Raw genomic sequence first — 22,893 nt, 5'->3', positions numbered from 1 at the left:
ATTTTTCCTCGCTCAGCGGGAGTTGATAGGTCTCGGATTTCCCACTAGGTCTTATTTATCTATATATCAAACATTCTATGACTTGAGCTTCTTTTTCCGTACACAGCACTCCCCGGGGTTATGTCGACCATCGTGTTACAACGAGGCTGTGCAGAAAGCCGTGCCGCTGCATAATTAGTTAACTAATAAACAGTAATCATGAGTCACTGGTTCAAGCCTATCGAAAATGCAAAAATGCGACTCATGGCGGTGCAGCCACGAATCCAAGTTAAGTAAGCTCGAGACGGGCCCGCCATGAAGTGTAGCCCACCTAGAAAAAAAAAAATAGCCCGACGGCCAACTGAATATAACAGTAACCCTCCCGCTTGCCCACGATCTCCTCTAAGAATTCCAGTTATTTAGTTATAGTCTCGCGTGCAAACCTCGACTTCTCTTTATAATCGACCACTCTACTCTCTGTTTATTTTTAGTTCACCGTTTCACAGCAATGGCTGACCAAGCATCTGCGGGGCCACGCAACTCCAATGCCGGCGGCGGTGGCCGACGACGAGGTGGCGGACGGGGAGCTTCTCACAGCTCGAATCGCACAGAGCATCATAGGAGTGACGACCAGCGTGAAGGGAACACTAGAAACTCGCGCGGTCGGGGAGGGAGGAGAGGACGAGGCAACGAAGGGTCTGATCGCAATCACCCTCGAGCATCACCACCCGGCTCGGGTCCTGAAGGAACAGGCACCTCTGGTGATCACCCGACTGGAGATGCCATAACAGGAAAGGGTGAGGCGACAGTAGGCACGCAGGTGGTTGCAACGGCGACGGATGAGCCGGACGACGGTGAAGTCTGCTTTATCTGCGCCTCCAAAGTCGTACACACGTCCGTCGCGCCTTGTAACCACAGGACTTGCCATATATGCGCGCTTAGATTGAGAGTCTTGTACAAAACCAAAGCCTGCGCCCATTGTCGAGTAGGTAAACCTGCCACACACTTGCCTTTGTTGCGCTAACAGTTCTGTGTTCTTAGACCGAGTCACCGTTTGTGATATTCACCGATGACCCCGTCAAACGTTTCGAGGATTTCAAAGGCCCGCAAATAGCTCGAACGGATGACAACCTGGGAATCAAGTATGAAAATGACGATATATTCGGAGACACGGTCATTTTGCTGAGATACAACTGTCCGGACGCGAGTTGCGATGTTGCCTGCCTCGGATGGCCCGATCTACACCGTCACGTCAAGAGCAAGCATGGGAGATCTATGTGGTAAGCTTTCTCTCCGAGAGATCATCGCGATCAGAGCATTGGAACTGACATGTCTTGGGGGAGGGGAAAAGCGATCTCTGCACTCGTAACAAAAAGGTATTCACACACGAGCATGAACTTTTCACTATCGCGCAGCTTCGCAAACACGAGAAGTACGGAGATGACACGCCCGGTGCTATCGACCAAAGTGGTTTTAAAGGGCATCCCGAATGTGAATTCTGTCGCGAACGCTTCTATGGAGATGATGAGCTCTACACTCACTGCAGAGACAAGCATGAGCGGTGCCATATATGTGACCGACGGCCTGGCAATCGCCAGCACCAGTATTACATCAATTATGACGCGCTTGAAGACCACTTTCAAAAGGATCACTTTCTTTGCTTGGATAAGGAATGCTTAGATAAGAAATTTGTTGTTTTTGAATCTGAGATGGATCTGAAGGCACACCAACTGGAAACTCATCCTAATGGACTTTCCAAAGACGCCCGGAGAGATGCCCGCACAGTCAACATATCTACATTCGATTATCGTGCCCCCTACCAACCCCAGAGGCAACGCCGAGGCGGTCGCGAAGGACGAGGTGCGGGCAGAGGACGTGATCCAAATGCAGAGTCGCTACCTATCTCAAGTGCCCAACCATTACGACGAGATGAGTTAGCATATCAAAGACAAATGGCTATCCAAAGTGCACAATCCGTCTCGACGCGGAGCTTCGGCGGACAGCTTACCTCGCGGGAAACACCCGTTACTCGACCTACTCCAAGTCAAACTCCCAGTGCGACGCCTCCAGTTCCTCCTGTCACCGCTGGTATTGAAAATCTCACCCTAAACAACGCATCCATTAGCACCCTCTCGCCCCAGGACCAGGCCCGTCAACTTCGTCATGCTGCCGTGATTGAGCGCGCTTCAAACCTTCTTCAAAATGACGCATCGAAGCTTTCGGAATTCCGCACTCGAGTATCGAATTATCGCACTTCCACCATTTCCGCAAATGATTTAATCGACTCCTTTTTCTCGTTATTCGACACCCCGACCTCAGAATTGGGTAAACTGATAAAAGAACTGGCGGAGATATATGAGAACGATAATAAAAGGACCGGTCTGCTTTCCGCATGGAACAACTGGCGCGCCATAAACGAAGATTATCCAGCTCTTCCAGGCGCAAGCGGCGGCATGCTTCCAGGGCTATCCTCAAGCACAATAGGGTCCGGGGGCAAACGCGTACTACGCCTGAAATCCTCAACCGCACAGTCTTCGCGTTCTGCAGTTGGCCGCGCAGGCAGTATATCAAGTAATCCATTCCCGCCACTATCAACTCCAACAACTACCAAACGTGCTGCGGCGACCGTTCCAGCATGGAATAGTACACCGGCCACTCGGCCCTCGGTCATGACCACGTCGTATGCGCGACCTGCACCACGGGCTTCAACGGGACCGGCTCCGAGAACAACCGATCGCAACGCATTTCCAGCTCTGCCTGCGGCTCCGAAGCCGAACACGCTGATGGCCGGTCTTACAAGAGGAACAGTACGTTGGGATGACAGACGAGGTCCAGCCCCAGCTGCTTGGGGTAATGAAGATACAAATTCTGGCGCTTCTACGTCTGGGGATACCGATGAAGTGGGTGTATCTACTGGAGGGAAAAAAGGAAAGGGGAAGAAAGGCAAACAAGTTCTGTTTCAATTCGGATGAGGGAGTCAATTGTGTAAATACAATTTTAAGATACTTCATGCATTTGGTCATCGTTCCCATGTAGGAAATGTGATAGCTTCTAATAATACATACCCTCACCCTACATCCTGCCTTCTGCATAGTCAGATAAGTCTGTATACTAGTCTAGGTATGTTCTAAAAGGTGCCTGTATCAGCCTTGGGAGATCTCTGGTTTGCCGAGTATACATTTCACAGCCTGTATTCAAGTCACAGATCCCATGTCTCTTCAGCTTCCACATCCCCTTGACTGCTAGGCATATCACTCTCAGTGAGCATTGTTTTCTCGAGCTCCTCCTCGACCGGTTCAAAGGATCCTTCATCTGACTTCGTTTTTTGAAATTCATTGGCATCAATGCTTGTCTCTATATCTCTCCTGTGTATGGCCGCATCTTCTCCTGGAGATGTATCAAATTCACCATCTAGCGCCGCCATTCTCATAGCGAAATCCTCCTGCAGTCTCCGTAACCACTGCCGCAGTTCCTCCCCATCTATGCTTCCATTGTAGGCATGTAGCAACTGCTCTCGCAACTGGAGGATTAGATTTCTTTTTCTAGATGTCCCCAGTACTTGAGAACTAATTGCACGACGCTCGGCAACTTTGGCCAAATGCGTTGACACTCTTTGTGCAACTTCCAGAACTTGAGGTGGAAATGGTAGGACTTTGGCAAGGGCAAGACCGTAAAACTTCTCTTGAACATGCCCCTCTTGAACTTTATACAACATCGTCATCTTGCTACTTTCGTGTGTGAGCCTCACGGCGAGAGATAGGTTAACAACGCCACTTCGTTCGGACATGATACGTGCAAGATCACGAAAATGAGTAGCAAACCATACGAATGCATGACTGTCAACGAGAGCCTCGGCAATAGCTATAGCTATTGCCAGTCCGTCTGTAGTGCTTGTGCCGCGACCAAGTTCGTCTGCAATGACAAGACTGCGTGCGTCTACATTGCGAAGAATGTAAGATATTTCTCGCATTTCAGCGGCGAATGTTGATACACTGGCATTGATCTCGTCGACAGAAGCTGCCCTAGCAAATAATTGGTGAATGATGGGGAAAGACGCATAGTCAGCTGGAACAAAGCACCCAATATGCGCCATAATGGCCATGAGGGCAACGGAGCAAACATAAGTCGACTTTCCGCTCATGTTACAACCCGTGATGATCTGGAAGCGCGACTGCTGCGCTGCATATGTGTCATTGGGCACAAATTTGTCTCTGAGTATCTTCTCGTGGAGTGGATGACGGCCCGATTTAATTGCCAGCACATTCGTCAACTCAGGCCGCGTGTATTCTTGGATAGTCACTAGCTGAGAAAAGGCTGATAGCATATCCAGTGTAGCTATCGCCTCACTGATTTTGAAGAGACTTGGAACATTCTCACACACGTTGTCGATTAACTCCTGAACAGCTTGGTCACTCATACTCATCACTTCATGATGGGAGTCAGAAATCCTTTGATTGAGCTTGACAAGATCCAGTGTTTGGCATTCAATACGATCTCTTCTTTTGAAAACATTGATGAATTCTTCAGGAAGAACGCCTTCCAGCTCGAATACCGAAAGTCGAATGTAATAACTTCGTGCAGTGTCATACTTCAACTCCAACGTAAGATCATGTCTCTCTGTATGTAATTAGCGAAATACTTAATCGCATCAAAATTCGGCCTACCAGAAAGCACGGAAACAAGCTCAGCTGCATCAGCATTAGCTTCTTTATATGCTTGACGTGCAACGTCAAGCAAACTGTTTACTCCAGTCTGGGCTATGGTTAGCTTGGATACGTCACAAGATAAGGCATGTATGTACCTTTATTGCATATGTTCGTTGATTTCGAAGATCAAGAGGTTTCCTTTGGTAAAGGACGTCGTCGTTGAGCGTCCCGTCAATAACACTTTTGGTCGGACTATAATTGTCTGGTGCGCACGCCTAATTATTGTCAGTCTTCGTTTTATGATCACAGTAGATGGGTCGAACATCTCTGATCCTTAAGAGAAGCGCACTATTGGCACCCGCCAACGCCTCATATATGGGGAGGATCGAATGCACATATGACTTTAGCATGATAACATGATTAATGGATTGTTCAACATGGGCGATTGAAAGTTTAATCGGACTCAAAGTGATCTTGCTAGTTAGTTCTATGAAGTCACTATATAAGGGCTAACTTATTAATTACTTACTGAAGTGAGGACTTTGTCGGCGTCGACAAAATTCTTCAGGGCTGTCATATTTAGCTCCATCAGCAATGGGGGACGCTGCTCGTAGCCAACCTTCTCTGATAGCGAAAAACATATCTTCTTTGGTGCTAAGCTCTTCCACGGCATCATAGCGGATATTTATTTTCTCAAGCTCAATCGGTGGCTGTAGAATATTGCTTCGTAATAGTCTGGCTCCCATAGGAGTAAGAGTTTCATTTAGTAGTCCGAACAAGCTATCTCGCGACTTGGTATTCTGAAGATTTTGGACCAACTCCAATGATGCAGCTGTAGAAAGGTCAATCATCATTGATCCTTGGGATGCTTCGAATTTGATGCGCAGAGAATGAAAAGTAAAAGTCATGTCAAGCTGGAGCTCGATATATTTGAGAACCTATAACGCAGTTAGTTTATGTCAACCTGATCTGGGATATCAAACGCACTGATGCAAGGCAACAAGCCGCAAAATAGTGACTCTCCAAGGATGACCTGATTGATTCCAACTCTTCTGGAAATGCAAGCCTGTCAACATACTCTTGACTGGCCCTGTCCGACCAGTACCGACGGTCAATGCACGTAATGATAAGGCCTGGTATGTTGTCCTGAATGGTATCAAACAACTTCGTTTGGCGTGCGCTTGAGGTGTTCATAAACAGAAGCTCTTTGGGCTCGAATACAGCGAGCTTGTTGATTGTTCTCGCATAGGAATTACTGTCACATAACTGGCAAAGCACTGCTTCCGAGGTGGAGAGATTCACGAATGCCAGGCCGACAGTCGGAGAGACTCCACGAGACTCGCTAATGGCACATATAACTTCTTGCGATTCTATACTCGTAGCAGCGGTGGTGGGCCTGGTAGCAGTATGTGTGCGTGGTCTGCTCTCTGTTGGAAAGTCATCGGCAGCGGTGAGAATCGAAGACATTGGAGCGGAGCTTAGGCAAGCCAATGCAGCAACAAGTGAGCCATGTAGTAGGCAGACAGAAATAAAATAAGAGAAGAAATCGAAGAAGCAGACAAACAAGGAAGGTCCTTCCTTTCTGTCCTTGCACATATATTACCATTTTAGGAAGGCACGGGCGATAAGATAAGGTATCGCTTAAAGCGGTTTAGTGCGGGTTGTTTTGCCCGAAATTTCTGAACTCCATCTTGGCATTTGGACCTCTTGCAATTCTTTTCCAATTGGCTGCCCAGGGTATCATAGGCCAGGGGTTTTGCGAGCAAGATGGCGACATTACTACCTCCTCCAAGCAAAAAGCAAAAGCGTGAAGTTTCAGAAAGAGCTCGAGAACAGCAAGAAGTCGATATTCTACCGCGCGATCTTGGTAGCGTTGTGCTGCAGTTCATCGATGAGTCCACTGGAAAACCGACCAAGGGCGAGATTAAGGTCCCCGTTGCCAATACCACAGTGCGAGAGCTTGAGACTATTCTAAATACCATTTTGGAAAATGTAGGTTGGCTTCTAATTTGAACTTTTTTTCTCGAACGTACAGTCGGGCGGCGGCTGATAATGATGATGATGGCAAAGACGGAGCATGACCGAGTGCCGTACAGATTTGCATATAAGCCAGAGAACGAAGAGGGACAGACGATCGACATCCTATCGGATCTATATCATGCGTTGATCAAGCCCGGATTGAAAACTACCGAAGATGTCATTCGCCTCCACTACACTCCGCAGGCTGTCTTCAGGGTAAAAGCCGTCTCGAGATGTTCCGCAGCGATAGCTGGACATGGCTCAGCGATACTGGCTATCGCATTTTCCCCAGTTTCATCGTCGACTATGGTCACTGGCAGCGGCGACAACACAGCTAGGATTTTTGATTGCGATACAGGTACACCGATAGAGACTTTGAAAGGCCATACAGATTGGGTTCTGGCCGTGTCCTTTTCTCCGAACGGTCAAATAATTGCGACTGGTAGCAAGGATAAGACTGTGCGTCTCTGGTCTGCATCCAAAGGCAAGCCATTGGGGATGCTCAAGGGCCATAGCCGTTGGATAAACAGTCTGTCATGGGAGCCTTACCATACACAAGAGGTAGGTAGACCACGACTAGCCTCTGCCTCTAAGGATACAACAGTCCGGGTATGGGATGTTGTCAATAAGAGAATTGAAATGGTTTTAAGCCATAAAGATTCGGTGACCTGTGTACGCTGGGGTGGAATAGGAAAGATTTACACCGCGTCTTTGGACAAGACAGTTCGTGTCTGGTCTGCCAAAGATGGTACTCTGATCACCGCACTTGGTGCTCATACTCACAGAGTAAACCATTTAGCGTTGTCGACCGATTTTGTTCTCCGGACCGCTTTCCATGACCATACACATACGGTGCCCGAGGCAGAATCAGACAAGGTGGAAGTAGCCAAAAAGCGGTTTGAGAAAGCTGCTACTGTTGGTGGGAAAATAACAGAGAGATTAGTATCAGCCAGCGATGACTTTACAATGTTTCTGTGGGATCCGGAAAGTTCTACGAAACCAGTTGCACGAATGCTAGGCCATCAGAAAGCAGTAAATCATGTCACCTTCTCTCCTGATGGAGCTTATATTGCAAGGTACGTTACAACGATCCAATACCACTTTTATTGATTTTATCATCCAAGCCTAACTCCACGCAGTGCCTCATTTGATAATCACGTCAAGCTATGGAACGCTCGAGACGGGAAGTAAGTGCTAGCAGAACACTAAATCATGATTTACTCTAAGCTAATGAAATTAGATTCACAAATACCTTTCGCGGCCACGTAGCTCCGGTCTATCAATGCTGCTTTTCAGCTGATTCTCGATTACTGGTCAGCGCTTCGCAGGATAGTACATTGAAGATTTTCGACGTTCGCACAGGGAAACTGGTGATGGATCTACCTGGGCATGAGGACCAAGTTTTCGCTGTAGACTGGTCGCCGGACGGAGAACGAGTAGGCAGTGGAGGGGCCGACAAGAAAGTCAGGATTTGGCGACATTAAGAATAAAAGTGCTACGTATATAGAACGAGATACCCAAGTCAAAAGAACCATTCGAGCTTATGCTTTCGACCAGGTCTTTCTTAATCACAGCAAGTGTATCAAAATCACCCCAAGGGTGAGCGTCAAGCAAGCACCTAACCCTTTCTTCTCTTTGAATCCGTGAGCTTGAGAAATTGACCGGTCGACGTTCTCCTTAAAGTACTCATTATCATCGCCCTCCACATTCCCTACTGGCCAGTACTCGCACACCAGAAACCATCCAACTGCTCTCCGGCCTTCATTATTGGCATTATCAGCCGGGCAATCCGCGACACCACATCCGACATCCGTGGTCGCCTTCCAGACGAGTTGCGTAAAATGCCCAGTTTGCTCACTGAACCCCGTGGGCTCTAAAAAGTTGTATTTGGCGCTCTCATCGCCCCAGGCATCGACGGCTGCTGTGACGTTGGCATAGCCTTCTGCCAGGTTTTCGCCATATGGGCCGCCCTGCATAGGTGTTAATCCCCTTAACGAAGAGTCAAGCTACCTAGGTGGTGAAGAGACTTATATATACCGAATGTTTCCAATTGCATGGCTGGGCCCATTGTCGGGCGTGTGTTGCGAGAGTGTCGTTCCATATTAGATCGCTGGCATTGTATTTGTGACGATAATAGTTGGTCTGGTTCAAAACATCTTGTTCAAAGTCGGTAGAGTTGGTATATGAGGGAGATGCAGGCACTGTAGAGGGCAATACTGTGACGGTGACTATGACGGTTGTTTCAGTTCCAGCTCGTTGTTCCAACATTGGCGTTAGGGTTACGATTTGCTGGGCAGCGGCGTTTATGTAGAGACAAAATAGGGACTGCAGGCGTCGCATAGTTCTTCTGCAAATGACGATCGCTTAAGCGAACTTGACTTATCTTCGTTTGACTGCGATCTTGAGTCAGATTGATAGCAAAATCATACTACACAAAAAGGTTGAGTGAATTTCTTCAGTCATCGATCCGAGTCATCTCTGAGTTGGCGCAGGGCGAGACCCCATCTGCATAATAATAATAAAAAGAGGATCAGGTCCAGTCATACAAAGGGTCTGGATTCAAAAAAAAGGATACAAGCTGCAGATGATTGGACAACAGCCGATCTTTGAAGTGTTTCAGCAGGCGCTGGCAACGTTGAACTGCAGCGAACCAAATACGCCGACGGGTAGAGGATGAGACATTGATTTAATCGAAGTAAATCTAAATAACTTAGGATTTATTTTCAAGGGCCTTTAATAACCTGACTGAATGATATAGTCTATAAAAGTTTCACGACTACCTAGGTAGGCTATGTTCGAAAACTTGTCTATATATCTAGGAAATATTTCTCTCTTTATCAGCGTCCATAGATAGAAGCACGAATCTACGGGTCGATTTGCGAAGGAGTTCAAGCCTACAACTTACACCAAAAAACCGTGCGTATGTATTCTTCATTTAGTGTCCAGGTAAATAAAATGATGTTAGTTTTATGGTGCTCACTTTGGCACTAGGAAAAGACTCGGAGGCCATAAATCAATAAACACAATCCATAAATGAAGGCAAGATATTCTAATGACGTGTATCAAGAGTATATGCCGCTTTTCTTTTTGGAAGACCCGTCGATGACCGCGCATACAATAAGAGCAGAGAAATGGGAAGTAATCATAGTCGTACCATTCTCTCGCCAGTAGCTTACAAAGAGTCCGCAAATTCCGCCGTGACTGGGAGGAGTTCATCGCAGATAAACCTGGCGCTTGCTGAGCGCCCAGTGGCTGCTCTCCTTGATGAATTATGGGAACTCATCTATGATCCACTGGATCTTGAATGAAGTCCAGAGCACAAGGCCCAACTCCGCATGGCACAGCAGTTCAGGCGAGCAAACGCAGGACAACAGTTATGATGCCGGGCAAACCCGGTTACGCTCCTGCATGCATTCTCTAAGAGCGTCATAGCGGAATTTCAAGGCATAATTTACACATAAAATGAGCATTATCAGAGGCCCCATTAAGGGAACCAGAGACTATAATCAATTGGGCGGTGATAAGCTGATGACTATACTTGTACATATTGCGTCGCATGCATACTACATAAGCCATAGAGACTATTAGTCAATTGGATAATGATGAATTGATGGCTGCACACACACAGCTCGGCATGCATATATTGTAGAGAGAGAAAAAAAAGAAAAAGAAAAAAGAACTAATAGGGCCAGCTGGCTATAACAGCATAATTTAACAGCAGCCCACAACTCTAGTTTTGTCCATAAGCCATGCTCCATGAGCCTGTTGTACAATGTTTGATACAGAGTACTCTCTGGGCTTTGTTGATGGATGGCCCTTTTGGTGCGTGGATAAATGTCGGATAAATACCCGCGACCGGGACACAGATAACGCAGGCTTGGCGAACGCCGAGAAGTGACCTTGCTTGATAGGGCTGGTCTTGGCAGCACATGACCGCCCCACTTGCAATTGCCATGGCCCACTTTCTATTTTTAATTCCGAACAATAATTTTAAGTGAGTAAATTTAGCTTGATTTCCAAGTCAAATACTAGGGCGACCGCGTTCACTGAAAGGGGCCACCAGGCCAAAGGGAGGCTAGTGTCTCCACACCTGCGTTCGGAGTCACGGCATCTAGCGCCCGCAAGGCCCAGGGCCAAGCCAGACCGTGGCTTGACAGAAGCCTCATCTAGATACATAAGCAGACCCCACGGAGCATGGCAAAATGGCTGTCGACTGCCTTCCCCCTATCGATTCTATCCTCGCCTTTGTCTACAAGTCACAGGTGCAAGGACAATGTCCAATTTGCCAGTAGTGGCGGCGCTGGACGGTGCTGGCACCGACGCCCAGCTTGCCGTGAGCAGCAACGAATACCGCAAACGCCCCAGATTCCACGAGAATGATTCGCAGAGCAGGTTGACAGCTAATCTATCGTCCACCGCGTGCGGCCGGTGCCGGTTCCGCAAGGTACGGTGTGACCGCCAGCAACCCAAGTGTTCCAACTGCCGCAAGGCCGGTATCGAGTGTAACCAGAACAGCGATTTCAAGCGTGTGAACCACACGAAACAACTGCAAGTCCTTTTTTTTTCCCTCTCTCCTTATCTCCGTATCTCCTCTGCTTATTTTCATTATTCTTTTGGGGCATCTGTAAATTGTCGAACTAGCCCTGTGCCTGCTCGTTACTGTATCTATTCGGAGTCAGTCAAGTCAACGGTAGCTGAAGACTGATGGGGAGCTAACAATGTGTGCATGTGCAATGTAGGCACGACGATTTTTCAACCGTATTGTACCGGTTGGATGAGATTGATCAGACCCTCGGGACGCTGTCCAATCAATTTGCCGAGCACTCTTTTTGGCTGGCACCATTTAACTTGCCTCGTCAACATGTTGATGAACGTCAGGACTCCTCAAATATCTCCACCAGCCTCCACCAGAGTTCAGCGCCCGCAAATGTAGTATTACCCAGCTCGCATCAGGAGTTGGGCCAAGCGAGGTTGGAGATTCTCACCGAGAGAGTTGAGTTGGAGCATGGCGGGGAGCGGACATACAAATATCCAGCATCAATGACATTGCTCAAGCCGATATTAAGAAGGCTAGCCGATGTCTGCCGAGTATCAGATGCTGACACTAACAGGGATGGAGCAGGTGATTCTGCATCCGCCTCAGCACGGGCAATAATGCTTCGCAAGCTTGAAAGCTTTCCCTTTAAGGGCAAATGTCTCCAACCTGTTGTCTCCAGCGACGGACAGCCTGTCGTGGCGCCGCCGCAGTTGATTGCACGTCTTTTTATCGATGGTTTCCTACGAAATATCAACTCGCGGATCCCGATATTTGACGCAAATAGTCTCCAGGACGCAGTCGATACCTATTATTCCGGCGTATTGCACGCCCCGCCAACATCGTCATCGACGTCGCCCTCGGCATCACTGTCGGCGAGTGAGCATGCGACTGACAGCACCTGGGCCATCATATTCACCAACATCGTTCTGCTGGAACTGGGCCTGGAAACGCACGTCACCCGTTGGCAGGACAGTGTGGCTGGCTCGTCCTTAATTAAAACAAATTTGCTCACAGAAGATCTCATTTCCTCACTACTTCGCAACTGTGAACGTGCCCTTGCCGATCTTACTTCTTATACGCTTCCGAGTCTCCTCCATGTTCAAGCTCTGTTGACGTTGGTAGGTGCTTCTAATCACCTGTATAAACACGCATCCTGTGAAGTGATCTTCTAACTGTGAACGTGCCTTTTTTTTCCTCCGTTTAGGCTCTGGTAGCGCAGGAATTCTACGGTGATAACATCTTTGAGAAAGTATTACGGACAGCGTGTGGCGTGAGTCGCATGCTAGGACTGCATTTATCCGAGTCCTATGGCAAGATGTCGGGCGAGAGCCCTAGGGAACGGGAGCGCATCTTTCGAGTCCTGTACGGCTTGGACAAGCAGCGTGTCTTTCTGACCGGTGACCCCTGCGATCTTTACCATTTTGACTCGGATCTGGAATTATGGAAAAGCTCGAGAAGAGAACCCGACGAGGTTGAACCTCCAAGTCGAAAATTAATCGCGGCATTCGATAATATGATGATGATCTGGGAGGAGATGTACTTGAAACTTTACTCTGCCCGGGCAATCGCAGCAGGAGAAACATATTCATCAAGTCAAGTTGCAGGCCTCGTGCAACTCTTAGGAAAATGGCATGAACATTATCACAGTGTCATGGAGGCCGTTGGGTCTGATCGCCCATTCGCAGAGGAGCTTGTGAGATCACGCACACGACATCAAGAAGTTGATGACTGGGCATCTATCCAGTTTGAGCTGAGATACTGCTACCATCTCACACACGTTCTAGTTCTCCGCTATGAACGAAGTGAGCATGAGCGAGCCCAGGTAGAAATGCGCAACCATGCGCGCATCTGCCTACGACTGATTGTGGAGATGGGAAACATGGGCGATGGTACTCTGCCAACGCCGAGCAGACTCGCCAAAGTGCGACTGGCTTCCCTGCGCCGCGTCTTGGGAACCTATCCCATAGTTGCCTTCTTAGATCTTCTTAGCTTCCGCCTTGATGAGCTTATCACAAGCCGCTCCTCACCTAGCCGTGACTCGATCCATGCCGAGTCCCAAGATGTCGAGGCTGATGTCGGCCTAATTCATGCTGTGATCCGCATTTTACAGGGCCTGCAATTCCCCGACCGTCCAACCACCTACCTCCACAGACTCCAGCTGGGACTAGCATGGGTTTCAGATGCTCTTGACGAGATGCGAAAAGCTTGGCTGATAGGAGCACAGGCTGGAGAGCTGTCGGCCAGCGCCCCAAGCAGTTCAGTAGTGGGTCAAACGCCAGTGCCTACGGACGGCAGCGCCAGTATTATCACCAGCAGTGTACTGGACTCAAGCTCGGAGCATCTGCTATCTGCGCAACGGCAGCAGAAACAGCAGCAACAACAATGGATGCGTTCGGGATTTTCAAGGGAGACAATGGACTTGGATGTAAGCTTTTCTTCTTGGCAGCCACAAGTGCCGGTGGTCTCCGGTTCTACACTGAGCCCATTGGAGCTCGGTGGCGGGGGCTTTGGCATGACGTATAACCCCACAGAGAACTGGTCTGCCGCCCTGTCTCTTGACAGCACGGAAGAGGGGAGTGGCGGGGAACACACGTTACAGAGAATGACAGCCTTGACAGGAGGATGCGGGTTTTAGCATAAATGATTGACAGGATCTCTTCCAAATTTTAATCAAGAGAGATGACCGTATATATTACAATTGTGATCCAACATCAGGGTTTTATGTAGGGCTCGGCACCCTTGACAACAAAGTGGCAAGCCCAGGAGACAAAGAAGACTCTAAGACTCTAAGACGTAGATAATCCGGAGATATCTAATCTTGGAGGGTTTCATTCAAGATGAAGCATAAAACCGATTATATGAATTGGCCAACCGAAAGAAAAGCGAATCCCAATCGCGGGTTATCTCGGTAAATATTCCGATATCCCTGCCTTCGATGTGATGTGAAGACACGCTTACGGGGTTGGTTGGGGCCGGCTTGGCGCTGAGATGGAGCGGGCCGCTGCGGGTGCCGACGCCCGAGCTTCTACGCTAGCTAAACCGAATCCGCGTACCCTTAAAAGGTAAAGTAAATAGTGGTACGGCTTAAATTGCAAATCTCAGATTTTTCAAGCGCTAACGGAAGTGGGGGCCCCGCTTCCTGATACATCATCTTCCAGCCCTATAAAGGAGCGTAAGCCAGAATGATATCATTCACAGTCGATATTTAGAATTGTACAATGCTCGCTATCAAACTTGCTACGCACTGGAAATATATATAACGTGCATGGGAGGAATCCAGGTCATGCTAGATAGACAAGCTGTCTAGAGAATATATATATTGGGTGAAAACAAAATAGCCAAATGCATATTACTAATCGGGATGGGCACAATTCGAGTACTACCTAAGCTAATTTTGCATTTTATCACTATGCTCGGTATGCAGGCACTCCATTAGTGCTCGCATCTCGGGCCCGAGTTCCTTCTGCTCACGCGCTTTCATCCGATCAATATGCAGAATATAAGGCATTATTTATATAAAATGAGCAAGCATTACCAGAAACCCTATTAGGGGTCCCTTTTTACTGTCTTATGGGTGAATTCTAGGGCTAGGGTAAGGTTAGGGCTATATAAGTAGAACGGGGACATCATAAGCTCTTCAATACCTGAGGTATGCAAGGTATGTTCCCAGAAAAAAATCAGAAATGAATATAAGATGGCAGTTTCTTTGGAGATTCTTTGTAGCTAATGTCAATCTCAAAGTTCGAAAGCAAGTCGAGCAACAGTCAAAAATGCTCATTCCATGGTTCGGGGAAAAGGTTATGTCTGTCAAACAATCCTGACTCTATATAAAATTAGCTTCATCTGCCCATTCTCGGGCTAAAGTGGTGTAGTATCATGGACAAAATAGAACAAATATGGACGTTTAAATTGGTAAAGTCGTCAAGTTAATTTCCATTACTTGCTTAAGGGCAATACGACTATCTAGGCAATCTAGGAACGGTCTAGGCGTTTATATAATACTATCTCAACCTCGATTCAACCTACCACCTCGTTCCGAGTCCGTCTCTCCCCCACTTAAGCCTAATTTGTTGTAACTCATATGCCAGATTATGAAAGTTCTCTTGAATCATGCGTTGCCTAGATACCTCGTTGTCTCTACAGATCATCGACTAATCCATGGCTTTGCCCAAGTCACCGGTGTAGATCTGGCCTGGACGCCAAATCTTGGGTTTGCCCTCTATGATTGATCTATTAGCACCTCAACTATTTGCAGAGAAGTCAATGATTCCAATCAGTGTTCAGCAATAAACTTACCCATAGCTTCTTTCCAGTGAGCTGCCAGGCCTTGCAATCGAGACAAGGTGGAAATTGTAAGGACGAAATCCGGAGGGAAGCCACTTAGGAGCGCCCACCGTGGTCAGTATAATATACCTAGGTAGGGCATACATATACCATGACTAGGGAGACTTACAGCGCCTGATAGGCAAAAGCAGCAAAGAGATCTGCGTTGGGGAACAACTTCCTTGACGTGAAGTACTCGTCCTCGGAAGCCGCCTTATCCAGCGCGAGCGCAACCTGCAGCAACGGATCCCGAGAAACCTCCTCATCGAGTCCGTTGAGGACCTCGGTTATGTAGGTAAACCGCGGGTCTGTCGTGCGGTAGACACGATGGCCGTAGCCGTAGAGCAGTTCTTTCCTAGCCTTGACACGCTCGATTTTGGCCGGCACGTTAGCCACGGAGCCGATGGCCTTGAAGTGTTTATAGGCTACAGCGATGGCGCCTCCGTGTAGCGGACCTGTTGAGGCGCTGATTGCTGAGATGAAGCATGCTATCAAGTCGGGAAGGGACGAGGCCGTGTGCAGCAACGCAGCAGTGGAACAGGTCATTTCGTGGTCAGCCACGACCACCCATAAACGCTCAAGAGCCTTGACATGACGCGGATTGGGTAGACCGGTCGCAGCGTCCACATGGCCTGTCATGAGCAGAAAGTTCTCGACATAGGAAAAGTCCTTTCGCGGTGGCGTGAAGGACCTCTCGGTGGAGTGACAGTAGGACGCGGCCGCGATCATGGCAAAGCTCTGAAGTAGGCGAATGATTTGTTCGTCCACTCGTTCTGGGTGTCCTAAGTACAGGTTCTCGCCAACGTGGGCTGGAACGGCGTCCAACTTAGAAGATTGTAGAGCCGAGAGCCCTGCGATTAGCATGCCAGTGATGGAGCCATCTTTCCTGTAATTGGCAAAAGAAAAACCTTGTTAGTCGACTCTATTTGATCTTAAATTTCCATTCTTCTTGCTTTTTACTCACGGAAAGGAGTGGATAACATTCAAGACGTGCTGATCCAGGACTGGAACGCTGTTCAGTCTGTCTTGATAGTTTTTGGCTTCTTCAGCAGATGGCCAAGTGCCCCAGATGAGAAGATGAGAAACATCAATCCAGTTTTTCTTCCCAAATATGTCGTGAATGGAATATCCCCGGTATTGGATAGTTCCTTCAATACCGTCTCTGTAGCAAATCCGAATTGAATGGATCAGTTCAAGCTATTCCTCGAAACAGCCAGTCGACTTACATGTAGGTTATCTTGCTCTCACTGACCGTAGTATTGGAGAAACCCGGGTCATAGAGACGCAGACCTTGCTCATTCTGGTAAGCAGGATGCTTTTGGTCTTTGGTCGACTTGATTTTCCTGAATTCGGCGGCGTTGATGGCGTTCTTGCTGATTGGGATTGCGTAGTACAATCCAGTTCTTCCATCGACAGTATGCAACACATTACGGTTATCAACCGCAACGGAGGATTCAGACTTCGAATCCACCAGTGGGTTCGCTGCTGGTGCAGACATGGTAGCTGTAGAAGCTGCAGCCATTTCGTGGAAGATCCCTACTGTGCTTTAGGTACGCCAGACTTACACATTATGCTTTAGGGCACGGGGTTGCGCCTTTTTAATGTTCTCCCATTCTATGGTAATTTCTCTTGAACGATCTATGTCGTCCGAGCAGTCCCGAAAAGATACACTCCGTCATCTGTTGGTCCTGTCTCTTCGGTATACTCGGCCGCGTAACACCATCGCCTGCGGCGGCCGAGACCGAGCCCAAGACCGACGCTCAAAATGGACAAAAGCTGGAACGGGGCTGATGGACGAGATATCTGTCTGGTGATCAGTTACTAAGAATCTATATGGTGACTTTGCCTTGAGAACCTTGGAAGCTCGGGCACGGTTGGCTACGGAAAAGCCCTACCTCCTCTACAACTCCCAGATCCAAGATGCCGGCGACGGCTGATATGAGTAAGCACGTCAAAATAACAAAGAGCCAAGGATTCTAATTAGCCAAAACACGGTGGTGGCTCATATGTCTCGTTGTATCCACGTAAATACATGCGCCTACTACCAGCTCTAGTCCCATAGACAGCTTCTTGAGCGTTCCCACTTGACTAGGGTACAGAGTATACTTATGGTATATGCATATATATAATATGTATCGGGCGGAAATAGCTATATACATACAACGTTCCTCACATCACGCTACATTCCAAGCCGTACATGGCTCGCTCAACATCACGACGCACCTGGAACCAATCTGCACGTCGTTCAGCAAACTCATATACTTCCTCTGCACGAAAGATGCCATAAAAACGGTCATTATCAGCGATGACGGACGCTAGCTCCTTTGCGTCCGATGGGTCAACCAAATATATCTGTGATAGCTCGCGAAGGGCTTTGAAATATAGCAATAGCTCATTATTCTTCAGCGTCTGGACGAACTTGAAATAATGATTCATATCACTGGTTTCTTGTATTAGCTACTGGAAGAAACGGGGCTCGGTTTCTCAATCTTACCTGATTAATTTGAGCGACCCGTCCACGCTGATCCTCTGGCGTTTGATATGCTTGCAGATGGCTGCAAAAAGCCTAAGGCCAACCTCTTGATTGAAGACATCAAGCGTGCTTTTATCAGTGCTGCCTATGAGCATTGAGGTGTGAGAAGAAACGACGTCAATCACGCCCATTGCTGCGTCGCTGACGCTTATGTCAGGCGTCTTTCTGACAGAGTCGATATCGGCCCCCGGGTTATAATCAGTCGTTAGTTGTCTTGTGGCGAGCATATAGTCTACCTCCTCCATAAGTACATCAATACCCTTGCTTAAGCCAGAGGCCACTCGTTCATCGAGCTTTTGCTCGAACTTCTTCTTGCCTTTTGCAGCCGGATCCAGAAAGTCACTTCTGTCGATGAGTTTGGCCCCGATCAATTCTTGTTCGTAAAAGACATCCATCATTTGCAAGATGAGATCGCCAACGTTAACAAGTTCAAGAAACGTAACAAGAGGCTCAACACCGTTTTTATCTCGTTCGCCTTGCTCCCGCGGCCGGTAATTCGATAAATGATCAACTGCCCTATCAAATCCCTTGATGACATGTCGATGGCCGAGAATTGTGAGAAGGGAAATGAATATGCCTTCGCATTGCTGCTTTGCTGAATTCCCCCAGTCGCCTCCCAGTTTTACGAATTGCACAGTACGTTCAAGGCTGGTCTTAGCAGCATGGACTAAGCCTAGGGCAACCTCGATGCTGAAGAGAGATTTGATGCCTTCCAACCTAGAATTCATCAAAGCGGCCTTTGCAGCTAGCTCGTCGGATGGCGCCTCTGCTAGAGGGGTAGGTGCTGGAGGAGCCACGGTGGAAAATCTAGCGATACTTTTGTTGTGCAAAGCGGTGTCGTTGGTGACTGATCCGTCCTCTTCGTTCCGATGAGTTTTATTTGAGAAGTTTGGCAAAGGCAGAATAGTAACCGGCATCATAAGGACCTTCTTGAAGGAGGTCAAAAAGTCGTTCTTGACAGCTTGTCGATTCACATTCGACATGAGAAATGATTCTGTCGATGCTGCCTGTTCTGAGAGCTGCCGATCCCAATCCTCGACAGTGGCATCGCAGCCTTTGCGGAAGAAATCAAGTTCCTCCGCCAGATAGAGATCCAAGTGAGGTTCATATATTTGAGCGACGACGCGCGTTATTATGTTTTGTTTGATCTCACTAGACTTGCCAGGAATCTTCAAATCTGACATGAGGTCAAAGCATTGGACCAGTGTTCCAGACACGCCTTTTAGATAACCCTCTATATTTAAGCGATGCAATTCGTCAAAAAGACTTGTTAAAAACGGTGATAGAACGTCGACGCTTGCCTTGTCAAGGAAAGATAGAGACACTTCTAACGCTGGGGGGAAAGCCCCATCAATCGCTTCCATTTCTTCGTTGTATGCAACGCCAAACCGTGTGAAAAATGCTTGTGTATGCTCAACTTTCACGTCCAACGTATCCGTATCTATACAATCCGAAACCTTGCCGAGGTCAGACTTCCGTGTGACTATGTGATTATGATGGAGGAAGAGATCAATTGCAGCCTGGCCACCATTAAGATGGTATAAGACGTGGGCATATTTGCGCATATTGCCATTGATATCGGATACTTCATAGGCGTTTCGAAATTCCTGTATTGCGGCTGTCTCGAAAAGTTGCACTGCTTGCTGGAGGTGCTCTTCGCGCTGCGCCCATCCAATAGAATTGTCGCTATTTGCAAAGGACACCAGCTGAGCAAGCATCTTAGCTTGACTTTCGGGATCGCTATAGTGCTTGAAGACCAAACTATCGGTAGACCCTCCATTGGCCGCGATATCATTATACAACGGGGCTAGCACAGCGTGAACCTTCCCGTATTCCTGACGCGCATTCCCACGTATTGATTTGACATGTTTCAAAATCTCCACGGTTGGATCTTCCTGTTCAATTTTTTCTGCTACGCCGGACGATACAGGTATTGAGTCGAACCCGTCGGTAGGCGGCTTTTGGCGAGCACTAGAACGTCGTCTGCCAGTAGCGACTGGACCCATAGATGCCATCGTCATGTTTTGAGTATCTGCGTTCCTCCTAGCCTCTTCATCATTCCAGCAGCCTATACGCTTCAATCGTGTGATCCACCTATCATCCTCGTATACCATTTCACGCATGCGTTTCGACGTCCGAGCGAAGCGAATGAGATCGGCCGGTTCGACATAGTCGAGGACCTGCGAGAGCAATTCTTTCTTGCCTTAGACGACATATTCAGGAATCAATTGCGGTGTCTTTCAAGCTAATAACGTACCTGCGGGCAAAACAGGCACAATAATCTCCATTGAAGCCATTCTGAGAGAAGCCAGAACATCTCTTCGCGGCGGACCGCGAGAGACTGGCGGTTTCCTCGGCTTCGACATTTCTCCTCTATCGGGCAGTCACTGACTTGTTTAGGTATATTGCCATGTAGCCCGCGCTACTGATACGCTGATCGACGAGGCTGATGCCATCAAGCGGCAAAGAAGCATGAGATCAATGATCTTCACCAGAGAGAGCCATGCCCCGCGATAAGGAATCTTTGGATAACGACAAAAATATGCTCGGCTATCTGTATTTCTGTGAAAGAAGCGATGTGCACGGTAGCTTGAGTGGCAGAGGATTTATTTTATTTGCAGCTTGCAGCTGCTGTTCTGGTTCTGATGCCAGTTACCTATTGGTGATGGAAAGGCGGTGGCAGAAAATGGGCGCAATATTGGCTTCGGTGACTACAGAGCTGGTAGTATGGCATGTTCAAGCAAGCAGCAATTGATGGAGAGACATTACAATGGATCTACTTCAGGGGAATAATAATTATCGTTGAACAGTATCTCACTGCAAAATTGAAACGTCTCGGCCAATTAGACGGTCACCCCAGGGGAAGCTGGCAAGGGCATGCGACGAATGTAGTGAGGAACGACCATACGGCAAAAGCCCCAATTCTGTCTGCACAATGCCCTTGTATTCGTAGAGCCTGCATTGCTGCGGCCAGAAGAAGAATTGCTATTGCTATTGTGGTTGACAGTTGACAGTTGATAGACAGTCGTAGCGTGTTCCGTGGTGTTTTCGTGCGAGCCGCTCCCTCGACCAATCAGCGTTTAGGTAATCAGCGAAAGCAAATTCCATCCGCCCCGAAGCTCCGAACTTCCAACTTGGACTTCCAACTTCAAGCCATCCAAGAGGCCGCCTCGAAGTCTTCTCCCCTCCTCCACCCGCCGCGGCTCTTTTCGCTCTATCTCCTGTCTATATCACGGAGGGCTCCAGCTGCAAGTAGCAACGATGCTGGCTCGATCCCTTCTTCGCGCCGCGCCCACGCGGGCCATTGCACGCCAGAGCCTCCGTCAGAACTCGGTACGCAGCCCTGCCATTGGGCGTCTATCGGTGGTGCAATGGCTTCCAGTCATGCCTCTGACTGTTGTTGGGAAGGATTGCTAACAGTGTATCCAGCGGGCATCATCCACATCATCCGGTGCTGAGAACGCGAGCTCTCCGTTCTATCTGACTGCGACCGCTGCCGCTGCCACCGCCGTCACCATCGCGACTACCGGCTGGTACTACCACTTGTATGGCCAGGAAGCGTTTGCCATGACTCCTGCTGAGGAAGGGTGAGTGAATTGACTCTACACACGTACAACTTCGTTATAATTGCCGAACACAATGACTGATCGAGCAACCTTGGACAGATTGCACGCAACTTCGTACCCATGGGAACACGCCAAATGGAATAAGACTTTCGATCATCAAGCGTAGGTGGCTCTGTGGTGTGCCAGACGCATCAAACAACTGTGATAGGCTAATGTGTCTCGCAGTCTTCGACGTGGTTTCCAGGTCTACCGTGAAGTTTGCGCCAGTTGCCATTCCCTCACCCGTGTGCCATGGCGTGACTTTGTTGGTGTCATGCACACCGTCGATGAAATGAAGGCTATGGCTGAGGAGAACGAATATGACACAGAGCCCAATGACGAGGGTGAAATCGAGAAACGCCCCGGAAAGCTCTCTGACTACATGCCGGCCCCTTACAAGAACGACGAGGCCGCCCGTGCTGCCAACAACGGTGCTCTTCCTCCCGATCTGAGTTTGATCGTCAAGGCTCGTCATGGTGGCTGCAACTACATCTTCTCTCTGCTCACCGGTTACCCCGATGAACCTCCTGCTGGTGCTTCTGTCCAAGAAGGACTGAACTTCAACCCTTACTTTCCTAACACCGGTATGTTTCATATATTATACACTTGTTGAAAGAGGGGCTACATCATGCTAAATTGACAAATACAGGTATTGCCATGGCTCGTGTTCTGTTCGACGGTCTTGTCGAATACGAAGATGGCACTCCTGCCACAACCTCGCAAATGGCCAAGGACGTTGTTGAATTCTTGAACTGGGCCGCCGAGCCAGAGATGGACGAGCGAAAGAAGATGGGAATGAAGGCCCTCGCTCTTTCTGCTGGATTGTTTGCCATCAGCGTGTGGGTCAAGCGATACAAGTGGGCTGCCATCAAGGCACGAAAGATTGTCTATAACCCACCAGTGCGACGTTAAACTCTCATTGAGTTCTTTTTTCGATGGATGACGGGCTACGCCCCCGCTTACCCCCGACAGTGGTGCTAAGCTGATTACCACTCTGAAGAGCCCTGTATCTGTACGTTTGGATATCTTCTGTGCTGCCTTTTTTTACCCTCTTTTTCTTTTTGAAGTTTTACCCGGACGACAAACAGAAATGCCAAGAAAGAAAGAAGAACAACAACAACAATGTCTCTCTGCTGCACAGGGGGGGTGGGGGGGGTGTATCCTGTACTCCTTTGTATACATAGACACAAAATTAGCTTGATCTGAGACTTTAGATTATTTCCTTTGTCAAATGATTCGATTATTAGTTCA

The 22,893-nt window shown here is 48.3% G+C and overlaps 8 protein-coding genes across 8 annotated transcripts, besides 2 other annotated features; 4 read left to right on the top strand and 4 right to left on the bottom strand.

Moving 5' to 3' along the window:
• Positions 1-487: 487 nt before the first annotated feature.
• UA08_02437 (hypothetical protein) lies at positions 488-2,951 on the top strand (the record flags this gene model as incomplete). Its single annotated transcript, XM_020264479.1, has 3 exons — positions 488-964; positions 1,021-1,259; positions 1,331-2,951. The coding sequence occupies 3 exons, from the start codon at positions 488-490 to the stop codon at positions 2,949-2,951; spliced, it is 2,337 nt and encodes a 778-aa protein (XP_020121901.1).
• A 227-nt stretch (positions 2,952-3,178) lies between these two features.
• On the bottom strand, positions 3,179-6,092 carry UA08_02436 (hypothetical protein; the record flags this gene model as incomplete). The annotated part of the gene is made up of 6 exons (XM_020264478.1): positions 3,179-4,596; positions 4,644-4,731; positions 4,781-4,900; positions 5,155-5,195; positions 5,245-5,563; positions 5,613-6,092. The coding sequence occupies 6 exons, from the start codon at positions 6,090-6,092 to the stop codon at positions 3,179-3,181; spliced, it is 2,466 nt and encodes an 821-aa protein (XP_020121903.1).
• Positions 6,093-6,392: 300 nt separating this feature from the next.
• Positions 6,393-8,128, top strand: UA08_02435 (Ribosome assembly protein 4; the record flags this gene model as incomplete). The annotated part of the gene is made up of 4 exons (XM_020264477.1): positions 6,393-6,617; positions 6,696-7,720; positions 7,784-7,831; positions 7,885-8,128. The coding sequence occupies 4 exons, from the start codon at positions 6,393-6,395 to the stop codon at positions 8,126-8,128; spliced, it is 1,542 nt and encodes a 513-aa protein (XP_020122046.1).
• Positions 8,129-8,212: 84 nt separating this feature from the next.
• On the bottom strand, positions 8,213-8,912 carry UA08_02434 (hypothetical protein; the record flags this gene model as incomplete). The annotated part of the gene is made up of 2 exons (XM_020264476.1): positions 8,213-8,614; positions 8,682-8,912. 2 exons carry the CDS (start codon positions 8,910-8,912, stop codon positions 8,213-8,215), a joined length of 633 nt encoding a protein of 210 aa, XP_020121898.1.
• A 1,162-nt stretch (positions 8,913-10,074) lies between these two features.
• Positions 10,075-10,135: a repeat region (Identified by RepeatMasker using a combination of RepBase library and repeat library created with RepeatScout).
• A 782-nt stretch (positions 10,136-10,917) lies between these two features.
• On the top strand, positions 10,918-13,816 carry UA08_02433 (hypothetical protein; the record flags this gene model as incomplete). The annotated part of the gene is made up of 3 exons (XM_020264475.1): positions 10,918-11,093; positions 11,384-12,299; positions 12,386-13,816. The coding sequence occupies 3 exons, from the start codon at positions 10,918-10,920 to the stop codon at positions 13,814-13,816; spliced, it is 2,523 nt and encodes an 840-aa protein (XP_020121897.1).
• An 857-nt stretch (positions 13,817-14,673) lies between these two features.
• Positions 14,674-14,761: a repeat region (Identified by RepeatMasker using a combination of RepBase library and repeat library created with RepeatScout).
• A 571-nt stretch (positions 14,762-15,332) lies between these two features.
• UA08_02432 (hypothetical protein) lies at positions 15,333-17,026 on the bottom strand (the record flags this gene model as incomplete). Its single annotated transcript, XM_020264474.1, has 5 exons — positions 15,333-15,411; positions 15,478-15,594; positions 15,635-16,390; positions 16,469-16,666; positions 16,731-17,026. The coding sequence occupies 5 exons, from the start codon at positions 17,024-17,026 to the stop codon at positions 15,333-15,335; spliced, it is 1,446 nt and encodes a 481-aa protein (XP_020121900.1).
• Positions 17,027-17,142: 116 nt separating this feature from the next.
• Positions 17,143-20,334, bottom strand: UA08_02431 (hypothetical protein; the record flags this gene model as incomplete). Its single annotated transcript, XM_020264473.1, has 6 exons — positions 17,143-17,307; positions 17,400-17,437; positions 17,547-17,592; positions 17,728-17,944; positions 17,999-20,240; positions 20,295-20,334. The coding sequence occupies 6 exons, from the start codon at positions 20,332-20,334 to the stop codon at positions 17,143-17,145; spliced, it is 2,748 nt and encodes a 915-aa protein (XP_020121899.1).
• Positions 20,335-21,298: 964 nt separating this feature from the next.
• On the top strand, positions 21,299-22,554 carry UA08_02430 (Cytochrome c1, heme protein, mitochondrial; the record flags this gene model as incomplete). Its single annotated transcript, XM_020264472.1, has 5 exons — positions 21,299-21,370; positions 21,467-21,624; positions 21,703-21,765; positions 21,829-22,226; positions 22,292-22,554. The coding sequence occupies 5 exons, from the start codon at positions 21,299-21,301 to the stop codon at positions 22,552-22,554; spliced, it is 954 nt and encodes a 317-aa protein (XP_020121817.1).
• Between the last annotated feature and the right edge of the window lie 339 nt (positions 22,555-22,893).

This window comes from Talaromyces atroroseus (assembly GCF_001907595.1).
Source record: "Talaromyces atroroseus strain IBT 11181 chromosome Unknown scaffold_2, whole genome shotgun sequence".
Lineage (NCBI taxonomy): Eukaryota > Fungi > Ascomycota > Eurotiomycetes > Eurotiales > Trichocomaceae > Talaromyces > Talaromyces atroroseus.
Note: the sequence above shows the minus strand (reverse complement) of the source record. Positions and strands in the feature narration are given on the sequence as shown.